Source organism: Myxocyprinus asiaticus, chromosome 18 (genome assembly GCF_019703515.2).
Source record: "Myxocyprinus asiaticus isolate MX2 ecotype Aquarium Trade chromosome 18, UBuf_Myxa_2, whole genome shotgun sequence".
In the NCBI taxonomy this organism is placed as follows: Eukaryota; Metazoa; Chordata; class Actinopteri; order Cypriniformes; family Catostomidae; genus Myxocyprinus; species Myxocyprinus asiaticus.
In genome coordinates, this window is record NC_059361.1 from 20,302,804 (window position 1) to 20,320,825 (window position 18,022).

Here is an 18,022-nt window from a genome sequence, read left to right on the forward strand (position 1 = left end):
TTATTATTAAATGCAAATATATAATCAATATGTAATTTATTTAATCAATATAAACGTGCTCACAAATATTACTATATTAATATCAGTAATATATAATTTATGTAGATCTTGTCACATTAAGAAAGCATTGAGAAACTCCTTTCATTGACTGTATGATTAAAAAGCCTTGGATGTGAAGGTTTAATCTGGAACATTATTGGCGAAATAACGAACAAATGACAGAAACAATAGTAATCTTTATATTTTACATTTTTGAAGGACCCAAAAAACATCAAACATCTGATGATAGCGCATATGTAAATTTGAGTCTCTGTTGTCTTCAATTTGAGAATATGTAAATTATCAAGTTATTTTTTTCCCATACAAGCATACAAAAGTGCTAAATTTGTAATAATGGCTCATTGAATATAAATGCAATTGAAACTAGTCATCTACATGGAATGAATATGAAAATATATCTTCTCTGAGTGCAGATACCTGGGTTTAAGTGAATACCTTTTAGAATAATGTAATCTCCATTGTAGCAATACTGTTAAAGATGTTTAGCTTTGTGATACAAGCATGCTACGTCGCTAACTACCAAATTTTAAAGATTGATCAGACATGCCCTTTCTTCAAGACCAGCACAACATAAGCACCACCAAAGGACTGACTATCAAAGGTACTAAATTTTTCAGTTCTTTCCCCTGATGACATATTTGGTGACCCTGAAAACAGTCAAAGTATTAAATGACTGTCTCACTTATGGCTAGAATATGTAACATAACATTTTGTGTGAATAAACCTGTGTTGTAATATATCCAAGACAGATTGGATGTGGTGCATTAACAAATACATACATTTGTTCTGAAAAGAAACACTGTATCATACTGACATGATGCTTTTGAAATTACATGAAAATAAATTATGATTATCCACATACATAAGAGACATACATAGTTCAAAGCAATACACAGTAAAAAGTGGCGATTAATTGCATGAATTTAACAGTTTTAAGTTAATTCATATAATGCAATAAAAGTCTGAACTTCGAGATATATGCGACTTGAGATATAGTATTTTACTGTAAGGCAACATGTTTGCAGTACCACACTGATTAGCTGCATATTCAGTTAGATGGTATGTTCAGCCATCATTTGCTTGCAATTAAGTTGATTAGCAGCTTTCCATAAGAGGGGCCCATTGTTTAGGCTTTTTCTTCCTCAGCAAAGTCACCCATTTTTGATGCCCGTGTGTTTTTGCTGACATCAAAAGTGCCGTCTATGGTCTCACAAGTCTTGGTTTTACTAGGGAGTTTGAATTGCTCCTCTGTGGAAAGGCCTTTCTTTTTGGGAAAAAGACGAACAGGTTTACTTTCATCGCTCAAGTCTGTTGAATTTGCGCCCCCGTGCTTTGTTGCCTGATCTTTAAAATCCTCCTGCTCCTCCGGTTCTTTGACCTTATGCACAATGAAGAGGTGTCTGCTGAGTGCTAACTGAGATGTGAAACAAAGGCCGCAGTGCTGGCACTGTGGTGTGTCACTATCGGTTCTGTGTTGGGGTATGTGCTCCTGAAATTGGGCTTGGTCTTCAGAGGTAAAGCCACATTTGGCGCAGCGATAAAGTGGCTTAAGACGCTTGGCCGGGTTGCCATATGATGTTCCCCCATTTCCTGGCTCCTCATGGGCCTCCTCTGCTCTTCTTTTGGGCCTCTGAAACAGAAACATGAAGCTACACATTTAGACCCATTTAAAAATATGGCCTATATGGGTAGAAAATCTGTGACACATATGGGAATACCTCAGACCCATTATTGTGTGCTATTACCTCATGAAATCAAAAAGAAATTGTGATGCTGTATATGTATTAAAAAACAAAAAGGAATGGAATGATGGAATAAATAAAAATGTTTCGAGAAGTTTATTTATTAAGGACTTTGGGGGTTTTAATTAATAACCCTGAAGTTTTTCTCCTAAGTATAACACTTAAGGCATGATTTCCCCTTACGTTAGGAAATTATTTGAAGGTGATGCATATAATCCCTTAGACGTTTCTCTAAGGTAAGGGAAACCATTAAGGGGTTCGACATGTCCCTACCAACTTTAGGATGATCGGAAATGTCCCGAGTCCCATCCCACATTTGGGCAATTTTACCACATATACATTACATTAATTTTATACTATGTTTTATATTCATTTTAATAAAAACTTTTAATAAAGATTGTCAGTATAATTATTCATGTGAAAATTATTGTCCGAACTCTTCTGAAGAAGCGCATAAACGGCATTGTCAAGTGGCACCTGTTACTTTTCTCAGCACATTTCAGGATGCACCAATCACAGATGGCTGCACAAATATTTTTTCAAAATAATTTTCTGGAGGTAACACAGGCAGATTTACATTTGTATCTGAGGTACAATCCTCTAAATTAATAGATTCAAACACTTTTTGTCTGCAAATCTTTCCTGTGTAAGTCAAAAAGCATCCTTTTTTTTTCTCCATACTGACCAATTAATGAAGGATTCTGCTTTTACATCTGGTAAGCGCCCTCCTGAGGAAGATATCTTTGAATTTGAATGACTGTGCCAGGTAAGGGGTGGACTAGATATGCAGATTTCAAGATTATAATATAACTGCACAGAGAACTTATTGCCATCCCAAATGAAGAATATTAGTGGTGGTTAGTAGGGCTGTAGCATACTATATATAAACATTTGCGATATTGCAAATTAACTTGCAGTGTGATTTTAATGCATCCATTCATACTGTTTTAAAGATGAAGAAAACAGAAAATACTATGTACACTTCTGTGTTATTAGGTCGCCCTCCAACTATTTTAGCGATTTCCCATATTGCGTGACAGTCAAATCTGCACTTCAACTGCAATAGTTTCTCATCATTAAGATGGTGTATCTTAAGATCGCGTAAAATTTGCATCGACACACTGTACTCTTCAATTGGTTCTATAAACTTAGCAACTTCTTTTTAGAAACCTAGTAACTCTTAACATATACTTAAGGTGAAGTTTTCCTAACCTTAAGGTTTACATTGGCGAATGGCATTTATAGGGCTTTATGCAACACTTAATGTTTTTCAAAAGGCCACTTAACTAAAAAAAAAAAAAAAAATATATACTTAATGGAAATCATAAGGGATTATGACATTTTATCAATAAAAACCCTTAAGTAACCCTTAAATTTAAGGGAAACTTTAGGGTGATCTTAAGAGAAAAGTGCACTTAAGGTGCTTTATTCAACCAGGCACAGAAGTGTTTCAATAAAAGACAATGTTTATTTTGTGGTTACCTTGCATGTGGTTTTCCCCATCTCTTGAGATGCTGACTTTGCCATTTGGCTGAAATCTGGGTTCTTAATTCCATGCATCAAGCTGATGTGGTTCTTCAGCATAGTGTGTGTACTAAAGGTTATCCTCTCATTTGTGCAATACCTTTAAGATTGATAAGGAAACAAACTTAGACACAAAGACTATGGGTGAATTCCAAACTGCGTTTTTGCACCCTTGAAGGACACTGCGGCAAGGGGACACCACACAAAAGGGTGTTCCAAACGAAAGTGAGCAACTCAACCCCTCCATGAAGGGCCCTTCCACAAAGCCGTTAGTGAAGGGTACATGTGATGGTCACTTCAAGAAAGTAATTTTACCGTTTGCGATCACGTGACCCAGGGTGGCGAGTCCTCGCGACTTCATTTTAAAGCTAGATGGTGGGAGAGTTCGAGTTCATGTATAAATGTAAGTAGAAATATAAAAATGTAAAACAATATAAATAATATCTCAAATGTTATATAAATTTAATTTAACGTTGTTTTGTTGTGATATATTACACACATTTTTGTCAAGCATGGAATATACTTAACGTGTAGTTTAAATAAGTTTCGTAGTGTGTTTAATAGTAGCTATGTTAGTTAAATGTGACTACATGCAGGGATCAGTGAAGAGTATACATTTGAAAGTAGACCAATTTTGCAGCGATGAATAAGTTGCTGCACTGCGTTGTTATGGTAACATTCCAGTTGAAGATAAAGAGGAAGTAATGTTGTCTTTCATTGCTCCCTTCGCAAAGTGTGTTCCAAACGGACATATAATGACATGAGTGCCATGCTCCCTCCATTGTTCGCACTTCAAGGGCTCTACCCTTCGGAGTGATTAGGGCATAGGGGTGCACACTTCCGACTGGAAATCGCCCTATGTTATTATACTGAACAAAAATTTTACATTTTATGTCTACATCTAATTGTCAGCAATATAATGACTTTACCAGCATGTGTAAACTTTCTTTTTCCCATCATGGTCACTGCGAATGTGTCGTCTAAGACTCAAGGGTGAATTGAAGGACCTTTCACATAGTCTACACGGATGCCTCTTTACTGACTGTGTAAAAAAAAAAAGAAAAAAAAAGGCATATTTTATCGTCAAAATCTCAGATCACTAATTGACTAGAGCAATAAAGTACTGAAATAAAAATGAGGTAAACAGGAATAGCCAAAGCAGAGAACTCAAAAGCACATGTTCAAAAAGTAGGTAAACTATTTGGAATTAGCTGGTTTTCTGCATTAATTGGTCATAAAATGTGATCTCTTCATCAAAGTCACAAGTATAAACAAACACAACGTGCTTAAGCAAACAACACACAATTATACAATTTCATGTCTTTACTGAACACATCCCATTAAACATTCACAGTGTTGTGGAAAAAGTAAGTGAACCTTTGGATTTAATAACTGTTTGATCATCCTTTGGCAGCAATAACCTCAACCAAGCGTTTCCGGTAGCTGAAGATTAGACCTGAACAATGTTCAGAAGGAATTTTGGACCATTCTTCCTTACAGAACTGCTTCAGCTCAGCCACATTCTTAGGATATATGGTGTGAAAGGCTCTCCTGAGGTCAGTCCACAGGATCTCTATTGGGTTCAGCTCTGGGCTCTGACTGGGCCACTCCAAAAGGTGGATTTTATTTTTCTGAAGCCATTCTGTAGTGAAATTACTTCTATGTTTAGGGTCATTGTCGTGCTGCATAACCCAACTTCTACTGAGCTTCAGCTGGTGCACAGCCACCCTGACACTCTCCTGTAGAATATCTTGGGAATTCATTTTTCCCTCAATGATGGCAAACGGTCCAGGAAGCAGCCCCAAATCATGATGCTCCCTCCACCGTACTTCACTGTTGGGATGATGTTTTTATGTTGGTATGCGGAGCCCTTTTTATGCCATACGCAGTGCTGCATGTTCTTCCCAAACAATTCAACCTTAGTTTCACCTGTCCACAAAACATTTTCCCAGTAGCATTGTGGAGCGTCAAGGTGATATTTGGCAAACTTCAGGCATGCAGCAATGTTTTTGTTGGAAAGCAGCGGCTTCTTTCATAGTGTCCTGCCATGGACACCATGCCTGTTTAATGTGTTACGTCCTGAGACGTATTATTATTATTACTGTTGTTGTTTTTCTTTCTTTTCATGTTGCCTCTGTGGACGAATTGTGTTTCTGTTACTTGTTCTTTCTCTTTGTTTCCATGGTTTCTGCTGCGCTACCGCTATGCTCAGTCAGGTGCTGATTGTGTTCACCTGCTTCTAATTTGCTGCCTGACAACCTCACTTACACCGATTGGCTCTTGCAAGAAGGCCAGCATAAAAGCCAGCCAATACCTCACAGACAGAGATGAAAGAGAGACTCTGAGAACTTGTCTCCCCCACAGCTATTCCTTTTCTCCTGTCCCAGACATTTTGTTGTAGTTCAATTGCTATTGTTGTAAATTCGGTGCACTGCTGAATCTCTTTTTGTAAGAGAATCTTTCTGTTGTAGAAGTTATAGTGAGTGAGGAAACCAGTAAGGAGGTGGGTGCCATTTTTGTTTGGGAAACAAACAATCTCGAGTTTATCTGGGCTAGCCAGGGAAACAATGACATTTTATTGTTGTTTATTTAAAAGTTACAGGTCTAAAAGTTAGACTAGAATGTTTTATTATTTTGGCCTTACTCCCTCCTGAAGCCATTTGTGTTTCCATTACTTTTTCTTTGTGTCAAATCCAATTTCAGTTTTACCCTTGTTTAAAGAGTAATTCTAGTGCTGGGGCTGGAGACGAGGAGTTTCCTGGGTTCTCTCTCCACTTTTGTTACTTCTGTCCTTAACCCCTAGATTGAAAAGAGATCGTAACAAATGGTTTCCGTATAGCAGACTTATGAACAGAGATGTTAACCAGTTCCAATGATCTAGTCTTTACCTGTCACTCTAAGGTTCTTTTTTTTTTTTTATCTCATTGAGCATTCTGCTGTGTGCCCTTTGAGTCATCTTGGCTGGAAGGCCACTTCTAGGGAGAGAAGCCACAGTACTGAATCGTCTCCATTTATAGACAATTTATCTAACTGTGGACAGATGAAAATCTAAGCTCTTCAAGATAACTTTGTAACCCTTTCCAGCTTTATGCAATGCAACAATTCTTGATCGTAGGTCTTCTGAGATCTTTTTTTTTTTTTTTTGCGTGGCATGGTCCACGTCATCAGATGCTTCTTGTGAATAGCAAACTCAATGTTTGAGTGCTTTTTATAAGTCAGAGTAGATCTAACCCACACCTCCAATCTCATTTCATTAACTGGATGGCAGGTTTGCCAACTCCTGACTCTAATTAGCTTTTGATGTCATTAGCCTAGGGGTTCACTTACTTTTTCCACCCTACACTGTGTATGTTTAAATGATGTATTCAATATGTACAAGAACAACACAATAATTTGTATGTTATTAGTTTAAACAGATTGTGTGTTCATTATTGTAACTTTTGAAGATCAAACCAGATTTTCAGACAAATTTGTACATAAATGCAGGTAATTCTTGCCACTGTGCAAAAACAATATATAATACTTTTCCCTTGTGTTTGATTGAAAGAAATGGTCACACCCTGCCATGGCTGGTCTTCATGTGATTGACGTAGGTCTCTCTGTCCGGGACCCACAGGAGGCATTCTCCACAGGTCCAACCAGTGTTTTTCATACTAAGTCCACCACTTGACTTCCGTGCAGCAGAGCTCTCTCTTACCTTCATGCAGGCCACATTAATAGGTTTGCTTAACTTTGGTTGGAGGTTTTGGGGTGATATTTTATCACAGAGAGATGACATCTCTGCTGGTTTTAAGCGTTTTTCTGCTTCACCTCTGAAAATGCCACCATGAACAATCTGCAGATGAGAGAGACAATTTATTTCAGTTTGTGAATGTGAATTATTATTTCAATGTCTGATTGATACAAATACAGAGGCCTTTTTGTTTGCTGGTCAACACTGACAGAAAATAGAAGAAAAATGAGAGACAGCACTTGTAATAAGGGCAATGACAAACAGTTCTGCCCGGATGAACATCCATTATCTGAAGCTAATTTTATAGAAAATTGTGCTGCTTTTCATTCCGGCCAAGAACTACCCTTGCCAAGACCTAGTAATTTCGATTGACAACTCAGTCTCACCCAAACAAAGACAGCCAAGAACACTGGTTTTAGTGCAGAACTTTTCTTACTAGGGTGTTTACACAGATTCTGGTACAGGCTCTAGTCTGCTCTCGTCTTGGCTACTGCAACTCATTCCAGGTCTGCCTCCAAGTGTATGCAATCAAACCTCTGAAGCTTATTCAGAATGCTGCAGCCTGACTGATATTCAGCCTGATATTACTAGCAGGTGATATGCCTGCTTGCCAAATGATGACCATAAGTCATAGGCATGAAACTAAAGCACTTTAGTAAGTTGCTCTGCACAAGATCATCTGCTAACTGCCTTAAATGTAAATATATTTGTAGTCCAGACAGAAAAAAAACTGAAACTCTCTAAAATATTTTGTATAAAACTGCACTGTATTAACTAAAAGAAAAAAGAAAGAAAAAGAAAACCTTATTCAAAAGTAAAGACAGGGATGATTACGCATTGTGTAGAGAGGATTGAATCGACTTATACATGTATATTTGGAAAGTATGATCACTTTGAAATTTTGTCTTTGAGATGGAATGAGATGTTGGAGGGTTAACAGGAAAAATACTAAAATTACATTTTGAGATTACATGGGTCCAATGATTTGTCCAATTACAATGGTTGACAAAAAGATACTTCTGCATTAGGAAACACTGCCATATATTGCAATGAACAGCACTATGTAGATACAAAGTTACAAACCTTGAAATGTTGCATCAAAGGTAGTTTTTCTGGGAAAAATGATGTGCATTCTGGGCACTTGAACACACAAGTACGGTTATGAAAATGCTGATACAACAACTGCTTTCTCTTAAAGACAGTTTCACAGGAACACTTGTAGATCATCCTGCACAGAAAACACCATAAATAGTCACTCCCATGTAACTCCTCAAGACACTTCTAGGAAATCATTCAATGGTTGAGCTTATGACAAAAGATCAATAGATGCACTTACTGATGGTTTGGTTCACTGCCACAATGCTTGCTTTTTACATGCATCAAACAGCCGTCAGAAGATTTGAATGCTACAGGACAGATAGTGCACTTATAGAAGACCTCACAATGTTTCTCCTCAATATGACTCTTCAAGAGGGACAGTGACATGAAAAGCATTTCACAATGCACACACCTGAAAGAAAGTGCATCCGAGTGAACTGGAGAAAACAACAAAACAAAAAACATTTATTGTCTCAAAGCTGAAGTTCATTGCTTTAAAGGTCACAGTTCAAGTTACTTACGAATACCCAATTTTGCGGGCATAGTGGAGACAATTCTCCTTCACGTGCTTCTGGATGTCCACAGAGCAACTGAGTGCACCACACTCAGGGCAGCAATAAGGGGACTTGTGTGTGTGAATACGCTGATGGGCCCTGTAGCTGCACTTGTTGGGTAGCAGCATTGAGCAAACCTTACAGATCTGCATTTGAAGTGAGCAAACAAATAAACGCAAAACATGAAGTTGTATTTATGAGTAAATGACTGTAAAGTGTTTTCAGCCAAACTGAACCGTTAAGGCCAAAACATAGTCTATACAATTATGTGAACACAGGTGCTTCTAGCTACACCAGCTAGGCTTTATGTGTTGTTGCATTCCAAAATGTGTCAGCAATTCATAACACAACGTAACATATTGGTTGCATTCTCAATGTTGCCACCAATGGCGATATAGCGGGCATTAGTGTGAACTGTCAGCTTCTATGGTGAGTTTTCACTTTCAATGAAACTACTGTAACGGTGGAGCAACAGTTTTAAGAGAATATTGTTGAGCAAGTAAGTTAAAGTCTATATATTTATAGCAACTTAACTGAATAACACTTTCAGTTTAATGGCACTGACTTTTGAAGATTGCCCTCTTGAGTAATAATGCCACAGTAACGCAAGAACTCATGTTCAACCAGACTGCACAATGGCAATGCGTTGGCCAAGCGACTGCATATGCATAGTTGTGTGAAGTATGTTTCTGGACTTACACTACAGGTCCTAATAGTTGTTCAATATTTTTACTCACCAAAACTTCAGCATCCACTGATGACCTCTGATAATGACCTGCAAGTGTGGTGAAGTCTGACATTTGTTTGTTACAGTCCAGGCATTTGAATCCATGTCTGATAACTTTGACGGGATAAAGAGGCAAGACTGCTTGGCTTTTGGGTGTCTCGGTTGTGTTGTTCAAACAAGGTATCTGATTTACAGACTGCTTAGTCTTCACGGGCACCAACATCTGCTCAACAGCAATGGGCTTCATAAATAACTGAGTGCACTGCATCACCATGCCTTTGTTCTTGTGTTCACGAGCATGTGCCAGAAGAGCACATTTGTTAAAAAACACCAATGTTTTTGAACAGTGGGTACATGCGACTTCAATATGCACACTCCTCCGACTATAATGGTAAGCAAGACTCTTCTCCAGCCCAAATGCATCTCCACATTCCAGGCAGCAATATCCTTGTGGTGGGAGCTTGATATTGCTGCCTGGTGGTGGACTCAGGTCAGGAACATATGGTGGCACAGGGTTTGAGTAATTCAACAGTCTGTTCAAAGTTCCAGCTGCAGTATTTGAGACAACAGCTGGAGTGTTTGCGGAGACTTTCTTAACTTGGTGCACTAAAGGTACAGAACTGCACACCACTGAAGATGATAAATGAGAGCGGTCCTGTCTGTTGGTGGAAGACCTTGCCGTAACCGAGGCAGCCACGCTGTGTGGGACTAGATTCAGGTTAGCTAGGTGTAACGCCTTTGGAAGGTAATTTGTATTAGCAGAAGAACCCATTTGAGCGGAATAAGCCTTCCTTTGATTATTCCCTTCCTGTGTTCTCTTTAGTGCATGACCATTACTTTGTGATTTAGTTTTTTTTGAGGTCCTTACCGATTTCATGCTTGCTGATTTGCTACCCAATAAAGCAGTCTTTGAGGCTTCCTGCTTTCCATCTTCAAAAACAACTTCAGAAATGACTTCATTCGAGCGATACACAGGCAATGTTTTAGAGAAAGCATCTTCAACTGAGGACTGAGATGGCGATGAACCAAAGGGTGACTGGAGATCTTCAGTTTCAGAATCTGGCAATATGCTTGTGACGGTGCGTTTGATTTCTCCAGATGAGGTTTTGATAGTCTTTATTCTCACTCTTGGTATTGCTGGAGGCGAGCCGGTAGCAACAGCTGGAGATGCTTTACCACTGCTATCACTACATATACTCATTGGGCTGTCAGGCTGTTTGATAAAACGTTTCACCACCTCGAGAGGACTTCTAGGGCTCCTTGGTGATATGGGTATTTTTGGACTAATTTTAATTGCATCTTTTGGGGTAACTGGAAAGTCTCTTGAGTTAATTTGCTCACCAAGATCCTTTTTAGCATTCAGGGCCGATAATGCATCAAGGCAAGAAGACAACCTGGAGGTCTGAGCATTGACGCATAGACGGGAGAAGGAACTATTTGTCTCGGGTGTTGGATATGCATTTGTTCCAAAATCTGCAATGCAGTCACTCTTAGTCATTGAATCATAATTTTTTTCCACCGTATCTTTGTAGCACACTGAGCTACCGTCTTTTAAAGATGAGGCATCACAACTGAGATCGTTCATACCTTTAGAACCAGGATATCTTTCATTGCTGTTCTCACACACTGCTTGTGATTTTCCATGATTGTCTAACATAGGAAAAGCTGAAGACGTAAAGAGTGAATTAGATGGGAAGTACGAGATCTCTGCAGATTTTGGACAGTCATCTACTCCATTGCTCTGAATGTCTTCAGATTCTGGGCTAGATATAGGGCTAAACTGAGGCAACCTTGACAGGCTGGGAACTTTTTCAGTCTTGTTTAGGACAGGAAACTTTTCCAAAGAACAGTCCCCATTGACAGGAGATGTATCAAGCCTTGGATAGTTGATGGGATGTGTCTCAACATGATGTGTCTCCAGTGAGCTTGCAGAAGTCTTGAACCCATTTTCTAAAAGTTGTCCCAAATGTGAGCCCTCTTTCTCCACAAGATGTTCATAGGAGTTCTGGCGGCTGGTGTTCTTTACTATAACACTGACGGCAGGCGCATCTGTTGGAGTCACTGGGCGAGGGATCAAAGCTGTGGCATCCATACACATCTCTGAATGCTTCAGGTGCCCCTCTCCCTCATCATGATTCTCCTGAATGGCCTCTTTGGCATCCAGACTGGTCGCATCAGGGATGTCAAAGGCAGCCAAGAGATCATCAAAATCAGGGGTCTTCATATCACCCATTATTGAAGGCTTCCAAAACCTGAACCAAAAAACATGTAAACAAATCAAATTCGATACAGCCCACATGTACGTGACTTTGCAACAAAATGTATGATACCCTAAAAGTGAATAATAACAGTACCCCTTTACTCTAATTTACAATCATTATGCTTTCCTATAACAATTTTGGCAAATTTAAAAAGACATAAGCTGCTGTCAACTCTCTATTGCAGACAACAAAAGTTAATTTCAAATCTAAGATATGCAAAACGTACAACATTTTGCATTACATTGATGGCTAAATGTAAAATAAAGATGTACTGTATATATAATTACCATTTGATTCCTGGTTAATTCATCTCAGCAGCTGCGGTGTAAAGATTCCTCAACATATTTGCTGCTGTGCCCCTTCATCTGTACTACACTGACACTTCTAAAAACTTCCATAGTATCAGTCCAGCCAATTCAAAGACTTGGGAGGCATGTTTAGGGAAGCGTTTACTCATTTATTCGCATTTTAATATAAAAAATACTGTATTTAATTGAACTCCAAATTACCTTTTTTCAGCAAGTCAAATTGGCTATACCTTACAATATACTAAGCTAGCCTCTATCAAGCCTCTATCTCAAAACTAATAAATTAGTTTAACCTGTGCACTGCCACAGAATCTAATTTTCCGATAGAACATCTTTTCCCAGGCGTTACTTAAATAATTAACACATTTAACGAGATTTATGCGCTTTTATTTGAGACTGAAAGTAGCTAGCTTTAGCTTATGTGCTAACTAAGAAAACAAATCCTCGACAGCCTACCAGAAACATCGTTTACAGTCAATTTTGTCTCATATCAATCCGCAACACATAGCCTAACATTTCCACCGTGATTTCTGTTATTACGACGGGTGTGAGGGTTTTTATGAAAAAAGCAAAACGATCCGTTTTGAGCAAAGCTTTAGCTGTCCTGCGCGAGCTTGGCTAGCTGCTTGTATCCCAGCTTTGTAAAAAACCAAAACCTTTACTACTAATACACCAGTCCCCTAGTCTACAGCCAGACATGCTTTTTAAAACAACGTTTAAAACACAGTGCAAATGGTTAAGCAAGCGCGTACTGTCTGTGAGGTTTATAAATGTGAGTTGTTTACAGTTGTTCGCTGCTAGCTAATAGCTCTCTGTCACCTTCCTGTGTGCGTGAGGACCCGCTCAACGCCACGCACTGGCCGCTGGCTGCCAAATCCTACCGAATGGCCTACGCTATTTTTTGGCCTAAGTATTTTGCAAGTATCCCTGGCTGCAGCTTGCAGAACGGGGCGGGGCAACACATTGGGGCGTGGCTACATGTGTCGCCCCGCCCATAACTTACTCTCATTGGCTTGGTCATCTTTTATTGGTATACATGATAGGAGATGCGTTTTAAAATAGTGTGGCCTGATAATTTTCATTATAGTGCTGTGGCTCGTAAGTGATATGAAATTGTGCTGTACCTCACGGTTTATTGTAAACAGTTGTGTTGAATGCGGAGGGCAAAATGACTAACCCTACGATGGCGAAGATTCAATTCTAATGCGCTCGTAGTCGGAGTTGAAATAATTTAGCAAGATCATTTTTAATTTTTGTGCTATGACTCGTAAGTGACTTTGTGTTGTACCTCACATGTCATTTCAAACAAATGTAGTAGGACTGAGTCGCTGGACTGATGAACAAACTGTGTTGATGTGTCTGCTGTCATTCAAATCTGTAAATCAAGAAGTTGTGCAATTTAACAAAGCCTTCATTATAACGCATGGTTAGAGAAATTAATTATGAATTAAATTAATTATAAAACATGTTAATTATTTAATATCACCATAGAGTGAAAATGAAAAAAGTGTATCAGTGTTGTTGTAAACAAGAGGCTGATGAACTGATGAAAATTGTTATGCCATTCTTGAGATAGCTGTGGTGCTTTCACTTGTATTCTATATTGATTCATTTTAATTTCTTTGAAGGATTGTAAATGAATATCTCTTCTCTTTGCTCCAAAAATGTGTACTCTGTTATCTCGTCAGCCTAAAAATTACTTTCTAATTGACATGCACACAGAACCAACGGCAGTCAATAAATAGTCCATTACAGCAGTAATGGAAATACTGCATGAGGCATAGGCTACAGGCTATAACTGTTAATACTGTACTGACGCACCCCTGGAGTCGCGTGTTAGAATCCAGGGCATGCTGAGTGACTCCAGTCAGGTCTCCTAAGCAAACAAATTGGCCCGGATGCTAGGGAGGGTAGAGACACATGGGGTAACCTCCTCGTGGTCGCTATAATGTGGTTCTCGCTCTTGGTGGGGCACGTGGTGAGTTGTGCATGGATGCCGTGGAGAATAGCGTGAAGCCTCCACACGCACTATGTCTCCGCGGTAACGCACTCAACAAGCCACTTGATAAGATGCGCGGATTGACGGTCTCAGACGTGGAGGCAACTGAGATTCGTCCTCCGCCACCCAGATTGAGGCGAGTCACTATGCCACCACGAGGAATTAGAGCGCATTGGGAATTGGGCATTCCAAATTGGGGAGAAAAGGGGAGACTTTTTAAAAAAAAAAAAATTTTATAAAATAAAAAACATACTGTACTGATGGTGCATGAGCACCAAACACAAAAATGCATATACATAATTTTCAGTTGGCATTTGTTTAAGAACATTTTCACATCAGTTTCAGCCTTTATAAATCCCGATTTGTTCCTCACTTTTAACGTAGTAACGGAATTTAGTATTGAATATCACATACAAGTAAGAAATATAATCAAATGGTTTGGATCAACTATTCAATATCTCTCAAACAATGATAACACACCAGCAACGACGACCACATCTCCTATCATGTATGTCTATGAAAGATGAATGAGCCAATGAGACTGTTATAGGTGGCCCCATATGTAGCCCCGCCTTATTCTGCAGGCTGCAGCCAAGTCCTTCTCGCATTTTGGGGGCAACATAGGCGCACTCCCGATACGATCCCGGGCTGTGTCTTTTTAGAACATTACAAACGCGCATATGATGTTCAAAAAGTGCTGTCTAGGTTAGAAGGGCGGTATGTCCCAAAAAACACTCAGTCATAATAAACGGAATGAAAGATAATTTCATGTACAGTGAGTGTTCTTTATGTCATTGTTCTGCAATTTTTAAGATTAGCTCTAAAAATTACATCTAGATTAGATATATGGTTATACTGTGAGACTTTGACAGAGTGGGAATGGTTTCCATCCTATCCAGAAAACACATCCAGCCCAGATAAAGGTAGGTAGAATTATGGTTATTATCTGAAAATATGTAAACATGCATTTATGATATCACTGGAACTATCAACAACATGACTCATCTCTAAAACAGGCCTCTGTACTAAAAAAAAGAAATAATTTTTGCTGCTTGTTCAATTTACTGAAAGCTGAAGTATATAACTTTTTCTATGTTAAAATACTTTCTTCTGACTTAACATGCAGAGACAACTATAAGTAAGCCATGCACAGGTTAATGTTCTCGAAAACTGTAAACACTTTGTCTCTGTTGCACTGTAAAATTCCTGTGTTTGTTTTGAGAGACCCGCTTAGACCTGCCCCAACAATGTTACTCAACCAAGGGTGTGAGTTGACGGTGGTTTTAACAACAGCAGACGAGGGGTGTATTCAGAAAGCTGTTTTGAAATCATAATTTATAAAAAATTAAATGTTTATTTTTGCAATTCTGTTCCGTTTATTCCGTTATTTGTCAATCTGATTAGACGAGAGACATTCCATGAGAACTGATGGTCTGACACCATAAGCACTCGGACGCTGTGTGTGTATCACTCCGCTTGTGTTCGTGCCATTCTAAACTAAAGTGTAAGATCAGTGCAGATGTGTTAAGAGCTACTTGTCTTTTTTTTTTTACATTATATATGTTAGCCAGAAGGTGGTGGCAAAAGACCATTTTTATGTGTAATATGAGCCAGTTAGGTGACGTGAAGTGAATCCGCGTCAGCCAGTGTTTACATATAGCTCTATATGATCACTTGAATTACTACTACTAAAGCTAAGAAATAGCTTTAAAAGAACAACTTCAGCATTACGGCTCATCACAGCTGAGAGACACAACAGACTGATTAATTATACAAACTGAAGGCGCTTACCTCTTATCGGACTTTCCACATTGGAGTGGACACACTGTTTAAAATGGAGGACATTGCGGTTTCTATAGTGATCGACTCTTGCGCACCGGCTACCGCGAAATAGGTAGAATTACCCCCACTTGGACTGCTGCTTTTCCACTGAGAAAGCTGATCTTCAGAAAGCTGACAGCATGTCTGCTTGGGAGTGCCAACAGGTGATCACAGCAGTGCTGATGTAGGGCCATATCGCACTCTTGCTCGTGTGATATTGCTTAAGTACAAAAAGATATAGCCTACATTATATACTAATGTGTTTGTTGTTTGTAGCAACAAGCTGCAAGATTCTAAAGAGTTATTTGAATAGATCAAATTAAGGTGTTAGATTAACTCATAATTTAGGTTTTTGCTACACAAAGGATTTGAGTAGAGGCTAGAGCCTATTTCAATTTCATATCAAAGAAACTAATTTTCATTGTGTGGAACCAATGTCCACAAATGAATTAAGTTAAACCAACAATTATTTTTCAGAGTAGCATTGATGAAACTGGGCAGGCAATTTCCATTTCCCAGCATGCTTTGCATGGAATTCGATAGACCTTTTTCACACTCTGGGTTTTGGAACGCAAAAGTAAATGTTTGCAGGGTAACTTTGACAGTGGTGAATGGGAGTGAATGGGAGATCACAGCAAATATTATTTTCATTCACTCATTTACTCCAAGACCAAAAGAAAAAATCCACTATTACGTTTGAATGACTTTCCAGAAAAGGACAAAAATAGAGAGCAGTGGATTAAGACAGTCAGGGAGAAGATGCCAAATTTACTGTCACTCTCTCAGGAGCTGTAATCGAAACCCCCTCGCAGCTGTGGTAATTCGTTTTTAAAAAACTAATTCCAGGGTAATATAACACAAAGCATAATGTTATAAACGTACACTCAATATTTAAAAAAATTATCATATACAAAAGTTTGCTAGATTTACGCTGCTAAATAAGGTGGAAACGTGTCTTCACAGGCTGTGAAAGAGGTCTATTTATAAAATTAAGTGTGATTTTATGTGTTTTTGTGCAAGATGAATATAAAAGGGGATACTTGCTAGTGTTCAGTGTTTTAATACATTGAGATTTAGAAGAGGTTTGTTTTGTTAAAGTTTTGGGGGTTACCATTATGGTAAAGAGTGTAGCTTGAGATTGATTTCTCACTTCGTTGAGCAATTACCATAACTAAGATATTAACTTAACTCTGTAAAGCTTCCAACTTTTACTTTTTCCATTCACTTTTGCTTGTTAGTAGCCTACATAAAGAAATAAAAGAGATTACCTAGTAATTTTAAGTTAAGGAAACTTATTTCAAACACGTGGAACCACTGTCCTCAACTGAATCAAGTTTAGCCAAAGAGCTATTTTTTGAGTGATGTCATCCCTATTTTTGTTTAGTTATCTAAAGTATTAATTAATTTAGATAATTTTTTTTAATTATTAATTTAAATAATTTTACTCCATGGGACTAATAAATATTACAGAATATAGAATACTGCTAGTCCTTAGGTCCTTAGAGAAGGTGAACTCTCTTCCCCTTAAATTCCGACCGACTTTGCTTTGCTACAAGCTGTTAATATATGCTGTCTCTACAATTGTAGAAGAACTCCTAACACAGGCTTTAAAATTTCAGTATACTCTGTTTCTGTTGGAATGTCTTCACAGAGCTTATGCTTATCTTTTACAGATCTGACCTACAAAACAAGTGAACACCCCCGTTCTACCCACACATGCAGTAACTCATGATGCTGTTGTCTTTTTGCTCTGTAGAGATGCTGTATGGCAATATTTTTTACTATGCTACCATTTAACCGTTCACATGTTCTGTGATTAAAGAGACCCTATAAATACTATTTTCCTATGCTCTGAAAATTCATTTCTGAAAATGTATATGTTGTTCTTTATACATATAAAATGTGTAGAAGTTTCATTGATTTTTGGCTGATGAAATTAAATTAATACAATTTGTGGGTTTAGCTCAGAAAAGAAATATTTCAGCGTACTGGCCATTTGTTGAAAAGGACTGGATCATGTATCATTTGCTATTTACTATGTTGTTGTAATTTTCTTTATAGTGTGCTGAGTCAGTGTATAAGAATTCTTGTCACTGTAATGTAATGTGGGCTGAACATTTTTTACACAGGTTATTTTTGTGGATAAATGTAAACATCCTATAAAGTAATGCATATTTTCAAATGATAAATCAACG

The 18,022-nt window shown here is 38.3% G+C and overlaps 1 protein-coding gene across 1 annotated transcript; it reads right to left on the minus strand.

Annotated features, from left to right (window-relative positions):
- Positions 1 to 16: 16 nt before the first annotated feature.
- LOC127455699 (zinc finger protein 592-like) lies at positions 17 to 12,902 on the minus strand. Its single transcript, XM_051723759.1, has 9 exons — positions 11,987 to 12,902; positions 9,449 to 11,690; positions 8,679 to 8,857; positions 8,396 to 8,569; positions 8,143 to 8,287; positions 6,886 to 7,161; positions 4,256 to 4,368; positions 3,285 to 3,426; positions 17 to 1,690 (listed from the first exon to the last, which is right to left on the minus strand). The coding sequence occupies exons 2-9, from the start codon at positions 11,669 to 11,671 to the stop codon at positions 1,187 to 1,189; spliced, it is 3,756 nt and encodes a 1,251-aa protein (XP_051579719.1). The 5' UTR covers positions 11,672 to 11,690; positions 11,987 to 12,902; the 3' UTR covers positions 17 to 1,186.
- Positions 12,903 to 18,022: the final 5,120 nt, after the last annotated feature.

Bases quoted from the DNA above. Each gene is read 5' to 3' on its own strand.
- LOC127455699 (XM_051723759.1), bottom strand. From the start codon at position 11,671: ATGGGTGATATGAAGACCCCTGATTTTGATGATCTCTTGGCTGCCTTT. The intron at 7,162-8,142 runs GTTTGTAACTTT...TCTCATCTGCAG, and splicing joins CTTTGATGCAACATTTCAAG to ATTGTTCATGGTGGCATTTT. The intron at 1,691-3,284 runs GTAACCACAAAA...TTTCTGTTTCAG, and splicing joins TGGGGAAAACCACATGCAAG to AGGCCCAAAAGAAGAGCAGA.